Source organism: Melanaphis sacchari, unplaced genomic scaffold (assembly GCF_002803265.2).
Source record: "Melanaphis sacchari strain LSU unplaced genomic scaffold, SCAv2.0 Contig247_pilon_pilon, whole genome shotgun sequence".
Taxonomy (NCBI): Eukaryota; Metazoa; Arthropoda; class Insecta; order Hemiptera; family Aphididae; genus Melanaphis; species Melanaphis sacchari.
The window spans coordinates 19,548-28,450 of record NW_020271122.1 but is presented as its reverse complement, the minus strand read 5'-3'; the positions used below and the strand labels follow the sequence as shown (position 1 = coordinate 28,450).

The following is an 8,903-nucleotide window of genomic DNA, read 5'->3' as shown; positions in this document are numbered from 1 at the left end:
ACTTAATGTGTATAGATTAAGTAAGTTGGTTCTCAACCGGTATATTATGTAGTGCTATAATGTATGTTACTAAAAATGTTTTGATCAGTTTATTTTTGATTTAATCATCATTTGTAATTAATGAAATACATGTATTTATAAAAATTTATATTTAATTTATAATAAAATGTAAATATAAAAATTTATACTTCGATTTTTTTTTCAAAAATCTAGTAGTTAAATGTGCTGCTATATATCTAGATTAAAGTTAGTGAAAAAAGGTTGAGAACATATGTATATTTAAATTTATTTACTCTTGTAATAGACTTTTAAGGAACTCAAAAAATAATTAACTTATAAATTATGTAATATAATAGTTTAGACAAAAGAATGAAGCAAGAAATTTTAATTTTTTTTATGTATAGCTGTTTGGAATATTTTTTATATTTAAATAAAATTTTAGAAATAAGCTATTTAAATTCAGTCTTTTTTTTTTTTTTGTCCGAAATTTTATAAATATATATGAATGTATAGTTTTTTTAAATTTTTTTTAATTTAGGTCAGCATATGGGTTAAAATACATTTTTAAATACCACTTAACTATTTTAACTTCTTATCCTAAATTATCTTTTTCTTTATTTCTAACTTATACTTTAAATGTTAATTTTATATTTAAGATATTATATATATATATGTTAATTATATAATGCTCAAAGATCAACTTTATATTTTATGCAAACCTGTGTCATCATTGCTGAAATTAAAATATTGTGGTGAAAACTTAAGTTAGTTTGATATTTGAGGATAACTATTATTGAAGTATCTATTTCCAAATGTAACTGAACAGGTAATTATGCATTATCTGTGGATATCTCAAACGGTTTCCGAGTGTCAGGCATTATGTTACCATGGAGAACTATTACATTGTATTAAATTTGACGATATAACACAATTTTTGATGATTTATTAATTCTCAATCTGGAAAAGGGAAGCAAAATAATCGCTATAATATAATATTTAATGGCTTATAAGTGTACCTGAGGGTGCACTGAATGTTAGTTAGTGTTAGTACTAGTATTAGTGTTACTACAAGCATTATTTGTAGCTTTTTTTCGTACTTGTCTTTTGCGATCAGCATATATTAAACATTTCATTTGTGCTTTATTTTCAGCAGCGTTCAAACTATCTTCACTATCATCGTGGCTATTATCTGTAAACATACTTGTATCAAAATCACTATCTTGATCTTCTTCGGAATCCCAATGTTGCCATTGCCTGTAATTTAAATAATAATAATAATAATAATAAATCAATTGTATGATAAAATTATTGAAGTGTAGGTAAAGTTAAAGATTTCCTTTGTTGATTTAATTCAATTTCATACATGAAAAATATTCAACATTTTTCTAAAATTCATAAACTTATTGTTTGATTAAAATATTATGAAAAGCTTTACATGATTGATTCATAATGAATAACCTATATTGTTATATACACAAATGATAATTATTTAAAGTAAGGTAAAAACTATTTATTTTTTTTAAAATTAATTTTAATTTTAAATTTATTATTTACTTTTAATAACTAAATACAATTTAATAATTAGTGATAATAATATTAATTATCTTACTTAATTTCTGGACGCATTGAAACTTGTTTTCTTTCGAATTGATCATGTCTATCACTCTTTTTCCAAAAATAGTAAAAATGAACCAACTCTGCTACTGATCTAGTTTTAACCTTCAAATAAAATTAATAATTAATTTTTAATAATGTACATGTATAATGTATATATTATATAATTTTACATTACTATTCAATATTTTAAAATCTTTATAGATAATCCATACTTATTATTCAAAATGTGAAATCTGTATAACCTATTTATGGATTTTAGTTTAAATATACTATAGAGCTATTACATTTAAAAAATGTCCAACTAAGCATTTACTCGTGGTTTAATAATTTTCAATCATTTAATACATAATATTATATAGTAAGTTAAATATTTATAATCCAGATTAATACTATAAAAATAAATTGTATGTAGTATGTAAAATTTGAATTCAATGAATAATAAAATGTAGGAAAAATTAATAAAACTTCGTAAATATATTATATATATGCGGTAATTCACTAAGTGTGATTACACATAAAATCTTTCTTTAAAAATGAATTTATTAAAATTTTGATTTTTTAGAGTTCGTTAATATGCTTAAAGCTACATTTTCTAATTTTTGAGATTTATTGTACTACTTAAGGAGTATTTTGTGCAGATAAAAACTCATTTTTTTTTCAAATATTTAGTGAATCTTTTGATGTAGAAAATATTGATGTATCAAATTTAAAATTCTAATAAATAGTTTTTCAGTTATACATTACTTATACAAGGTATAATGGCTTCAACAATAATTGTACAAAAAATAAAATAGATGTAATATTGAAACTAGTATTTGCTATACTTTCATTTATTTTCATAAATTATCAATATTGTTAGATTAATAAAATCACTTAAGTTTCCTAATTAGAATATCTTCCATATCTTAAAAATGTATTATCAAGAACCTATTATTCTTAGTATAGAAAATTAAATAACTTGAAAATTTTTAGGTCACAAATTTTGATTTTAATACATAAAACAATTTTAGAAAAATTATTCACTAAATGCAAAATAGAAATAAAAGGTTTTTAACAGAACAACTGAAATTTGTATCTTCATAGGACACTTTTCTAATAGTGCAAGAGATATCAAGAATAATGGCCATAAGTAAATTAAAAAAAAAAAGAATAGACATGCACGATGAATTATCTTATAACAATAAATCATTCCATAAATACCTAAATTATTTATTAAAATAAAAAAATTTTACCTCTTTTTGTATGGCATGAAAATTTTTTCCGCTGATCAGTAATCCCATCTCGAACTTCAATGTTTCATCTTCTGACCAGACACTTAATGATTTCTCCATTGGTATTACATTTAATGACATTCTTCTAAGAGCTTCAGCCACATCATGACCACATTGAACTAACAAGTAAAGTGCCTGCAAATAAAAAATTATTTAATTTATTTAAAAAACACAAATTTTATAACTTATTAATGAGTATAGGTTTATATAAACTAAAAACTTGAAATGTATGCAAATTCGTATGAATAATACTTATGAATAAAAATAAAACATTGAAACAAAAATATACAAAAATATTGCATCCTGCTCATTTGATTGATACTAAAAAAAAAACTGGATATTTTGAGTTTTGACATTGAAATGATAGTTAAAAGCACGATCTTAAAATAAAGTAAATGTATATAGATTAAAATATTTTTTTTCAAATAAAATATAATTAATAAACAATTAATATGTATTGTAAAATTGTTTTTAATATATATTATTAACTGGTTATTTATATTTTTAATTAGAATTCTAAATGATCACAATAATTAAAATATAATTTATAAATTTTAACAGCACTATTATCTTAATGATATCAACTTGGTCAAAAATATTTTCTTTCAATAAATTATTATTTTTTATTTGATATAGTTTAAAAAAAAAATTGTATTAAGTAATTTACAATTTATACTAGACTAGTTTGGAAAATAAGTAAATTTGCTAAGATATATTATATTTGGTGCAGTAAAGATATTTTACATTATAAATGCCTAAGCATGAGTAAAAAATGTTAAGTTAATAAGTAAATATTTTCATGGATATTTAAACTATCAATGAAATTAAATCCATTAATTACAAAATAAAGTTAAGAAACGTGTAAATTTGATGATTTTCAAAATATTAAAATAAAAATTATTTTAAATTACAGGAAATTTAAGTACTTTTAATACATAATATTAAATAAAATATAGTATTTAAGTTCGTTAACTTAAACTGCGCGCCTTTTGAGTGATATTTTTGAATTACAATGAATGTGCAACTATAACAAACAGTGTAAAATAATGTAATATCTTATCAAAAAAATTTAATAATATAAATTTAGTGACTTGATTTCATACTTGCAGTTATGAGATTATTATGTTAAACTTTTTAGTAAATTCAAATAAATGCATAACATATAATGATATCAGTTGTTTAAGTCATTCATATTTGTTTTTATAATTTACATGTTTTTGGGCATTTATAACTAAAAATAGTTTACCTTTTCATTATCACGAATACCAACAACTTTAGATTTTGGCTTTAATGCCTTAGTAATTTGCTGAATTTTGGTCAAATAGTCTTCAATTAAATCTTCACCCAATACATTTGGATCCCATAGCAGTTCATCATTATTTTCATAAGGTAATACGTCACCATATGTCGATAATCCATCTGTTACTATAGCTTGAAAATTTAACCCAACGTTTACACTCTGGTAACATAACAGATAACTATTTTAATATACAAAAGCTCCTTAATTAAGTAATATTAATTTTATTTTACCTTCCAATGAAGTTCCCAATAAGGTCTATAGTCTTCATCTTCATCTTCACTTTGCACTTGATCTGAAAAAATTAACTTAATTATAAAAATGATCATCTTTTATGGGAGTAAAATAGTTATTAGTTAATAAAATTGAAAAATTAATTCATATTTATTATAACAGACTACAAATTTAAGCATTTATTAGCAATTTAAGAACTATATTTAATCATATTAACTACAGGATGATTATTTAATCAAATAAAATTTATTATTTATTAATTTTTTAGAAATATTTTTTTTATGCATAAATTCTAGTTGAAATAAAACAACATTTATATTTTTACTTTTATGAATGACAACATACATATTATAATTCATATTATAAAGCAGAATATATTTCTGAATATTTTAATACATACAAATAAAAATTTGGACAAGTAATTTATAAGTTAAAATTATTCTATGTTCAAGTGAGTAGAGCGGTGAGGTATGAAAACACTTACAAAATTTTAGTTTACAATTTTACTTACCAAAACTTTAAATACTTATAACTAATAAACTAATTGTCTGAATTTTGATTTTTATGTATAAGTATCTAAAAATAACTAAAAAAGAAATACGAATGTATGTTATTCAAAAAAAGTAAAAGCTTTAAAACATACAAGGTTAAAAATATATTTATTTTTTTGATTTAATTTTGTTTCAACTGTAAATTAAGTAACTAATATATTTTTTTTAATATTAATAGATTTTGAAATAATGAGTGTTGTTTGATAAATTTCATCACCCAGTACATCTGCATAATGTATTTTTAATATTTAATCTTTTATACAATTTTTTATCAATAAATTAATAAGTATAATTGTAGATTAATAAGATAACAAATTGTATACACTTAAATATATACTTCCAAAGTACTATGTAAACTAATTATCTATGAACAAATCATAATTTAACTCACCAAGTTCTGCCATATATAAATTTAATAACTGAGATGCATCATTACAATCTTCATTGTCCTTAACACTTCCATTTTTTCTAAAACAAAAATTACAATTGGGTAACAATTTTTTGATTTTAAAAATCAAGAACAATTTATACTTAAGATTATATAATAATATTAGCTATTTTTATTAAACATGGATGATCATCTGATTGTATTACAAAATGGCTTAAAGAACATATTTTCTGCAAACATAAAGTATCTAAAGACTATCATTCATATTATTTTATTTCTCTATAAAAGTATGCCATAATTTTAATTACCTAATGCAAAAATAATTATATCAAAATTACATTTCATGATACCAGAAAAGATTTAGATTAATATTCATTAAAAATCATAATTTAATTTCATAAAAAAATAACTTTAAATTATTAATTTTTTCGAAATCATTATGATGCAAATAACTATACCCCGAGAGAATATTAATTCCATCATATTACAGTAGATTTACTTTTTAAGCTCTAAAATTAATCAAAAAATGGTAAAAAATAACCATTTTGGTTTTTGCATACTTATATTTCTCTTAATGTAAGAAGTTATAAAGTAAAAATAGAACTTCATAAAATATTATTTAGTTTATAAGCTAAAATAATTAAAAAATAGCCTTTATCTACTAGATAAAATTAGCAAAATATGAGTTTGATATTCATACTAAGTTCAACAGTAAAAAATTTACTTTAGATCTTTCTTCTGACATTTTATTTGATGAATCACCAGCATTTTCTTCTACATATCTTTGTCGATCACTTGATTTAGATTTTTTCTCTAAAAATAAAATTGATTATTAGTAAATGATATTTTGCAATTATTTAAATTTTTTTTGTGAAAAATTTTATGACGTGTTATTATTATAAGACTCAAAAATTGAACATAAATTTTTTTTTTTTTGTAACTTTGTATATTTTTAATGTTTTCAATGCATATGGTTCCATGATTTAATATTTATTGTGCACAATATAAAAGGAAAATAAAACACACTGACCACTTATAAGATTGTGGTCCATTCTAGTACTTAAAACCAAAATATAATATGACAAAATCAATAATATTGGAAATTTGCACAAGATAAATTGATAAGTATGATAATTAAACTACATTATAAAACAATATTTTGATCTTACCTGCAACACCATCAGATGAAGTTGAAAGCTTCTTCTAACATAAAATAATAATATTATATTAAATTACAATCATCAAGTTAATTGGAAATAAAAAATTTACCTTTCTTTTTTTATCTTTACTTTTCTTTGATGAACTCTTCTTCTTTTTCTTTTTTGTACTGGTTTCCGGGGAAGTATTTTTTGAATATCCATACATAACCATAAGTTCATGAATAGGCATGTTACTTTCCTACAAATTTATTAATAATAATAACAATTTTCTAATAATTATAAACTATAACAATAATAAAAGGAAATTACTTCTTCTAAAAATCTTATTTCTCTTAAAGGATCCTCCAATTCTGGAAGTGCTTCTTCTTCTTCCATTGTTGTTTCATCATCAGCTTCATCTACTTGTTCATAATCTTTGTCTTTACTCAAATCATCAACAGGTGGTGGCTCAGTATCTTCTATTTTATCATTATCATCTACAAAAATATAGGTTTGAACATGTATAGTAGGTATTTAAAATCATTTTAATTATTTATAATGCAATTATTTACTTATTGATTGAGATTCTTCAGATTTAGCGACAACCTATAAAATGGAATATTTATTAATATGATATATAAATTAAGTTATTGTGTAAAATCTACAATACTAAAATAATTAAAGGTTTAAAGAGTTTTATACATGTTGAATTCATTACAAATATTTAAACTGAAGTTTATGAATCACTTTAACAAGAAGTTATAAATGTTTTTCGACAATGATATTTATAATGCAGAACTTTTTAATAGATTAAATGATCTTATTTTAAATGTTATTTAAGTTAAAAAAAACATGTACCTACTATTTTTTTCGTATTAACTCATTAACAATATAAAAACATATGAATATGATATCAATGAAACAGTTATAATGATATATAATACCTATATTTAACTATATAGATTTATGGTAAACACCAAAAACTATATTGGACATAAAGATTGAAACTATTATTGGAGCGGACAGAAAATAAACACCAATATTACTATATGATTAAGCAGAAAATTTATCAATAACAGATGTGATATGGCAACAATGGATCAATTGAAAAAAATCTTTACTTGGCACGCCTAAAGGGCACCAGTAGTGATACCGATCTGACATTGAGGTTTTATTCACTCTTATTCCAGTCAACTACAGAGAGACATACTAAAAATCCTAACTCATACTATTGTTGGTGTGAGAAAGGGGCGAGGTAGGTAGAGTGTAATACCATTGGTTATAAAATATGAATACTACTAATAGGTATTAGAATCGACGCGCACAGACACATCATATTCATGAATTCTTCTGCTTTACGTAACTGCGTCGTCGCAGCCGTAATCCTCAAACCACAGTACACACTCTAACCTACAGGAGTGGTGATAAATGGAGCGAGTGGCGGGTGTGCCATTCGATCCGCCCTGGAATTCGTGAACGCACGGCTGGGTAACAGAGTAACGCGGCTAAACAACTGCCGAACGCGGCTCTCCCACCTATATCGATCATCATCGTCATCCCATTATCGCCACACGGCTGTCGTATTTATTCGTTATAATAATATTAAATTATCGTTTACCTCGTCGTCGGCCATGGTGATCGCGGTTCAGGCCGTCGGTACACAATTGCGTCAGCGGCGTCGTCTCCGATGTAGGGCGTAGGCAAACAAACAGACGGCAGCTAACTAATAACCGTAGTCGCAGGACATCATTGCGGCGGCGGTGGCGGGTGCTTGGCGCTCGTGCACGGGATACAGGAATACAGGATACCAATATTATGAGTAACGTTGGACGCCGACTGGCGAGTGGCGGTTGGCGCGCTGTCGTCCGGACGAGAGAATATCGTACTGCGGAGTAGTTAGTTTGACTGTTCGTCGTCGTCGTCGAATGGCGGGTCAAAACGCTACGATGATAACGCGGCGGCGGCGATGAGTGGGTGATAACGTCATTCGGCCGTCATTATCCTTGTTGATGTTTTTGTTGTTGTAGTGTAGTCGTAGTCGTCGATTACGCTTTTCCCTCTACCGCGCCATGTACGACCATCGCAGCCACCGCCGTTTGGCCGGCTGGGTGGGAGTGGCACTACCGATTTGTCGCCACCAGTGGTTCCTAAAATGTCTACTAACGACCGTGAACTGTTGTATACATGGAAATATTATATATATATGTCTACGGTTGTATAGATTTTATCTTTTTAATTTATTCAAGATCCGAATGCCTATTTTTCAGAAAATCAACTCGTAGAGTTAAAATAAGATGAATTGTGGAATAAAAATTTCCGAGAAAAAATGTACTGCTGAAACAAAATTTCTGATACTTGCTAATTAAAAAAACGGGTTTTCAATTAAAGTTATTGAGCAAATATTTT

The 8,903-nt window shown here is 24.8% G+C and overlaps 1 protein-coding gene across 1 annotated transcript; it reads right to left on the bottom strand.

Annotated features, from left to right (window-relative positions):
- Window positions 1-678: 678 nt before the first annotated feature.
- Window positions 679-8,522, bottom strand: LOC112594917 (mesoderm induction early response protein 1-like). The gene is made up of 12 exons (XM_025339939.1): window positions 8,116-8,522; window positions 7,070-7,103; window positions 6,828-6,994; window positions 6,628-6,756; window positions 6,528-6,561; window positions 6,083-6,171; window positions 5,362-5,437; window positions 4,419-4,480; window positions 4,135-4,347; window positions 2,850-3,023; window positions 1,610-1,719; window positions 679-1,254 (listed from the first exon to the last, which is right to left on the bottom strand). Exons 1-12 carry the CDS (start codon window positions 8,128-8,130, stop codon window positions 1,035-1,037), a joined length of 1,323 nt encoding a protein of 440 aa, XP_025195724.1. The 5' UTR covers window positions 8,131-8,522; the 3' UTR covers window positions 679-1,034.
- Window positions 8,523-8,903: the final 381 nt, after the last annotated feature.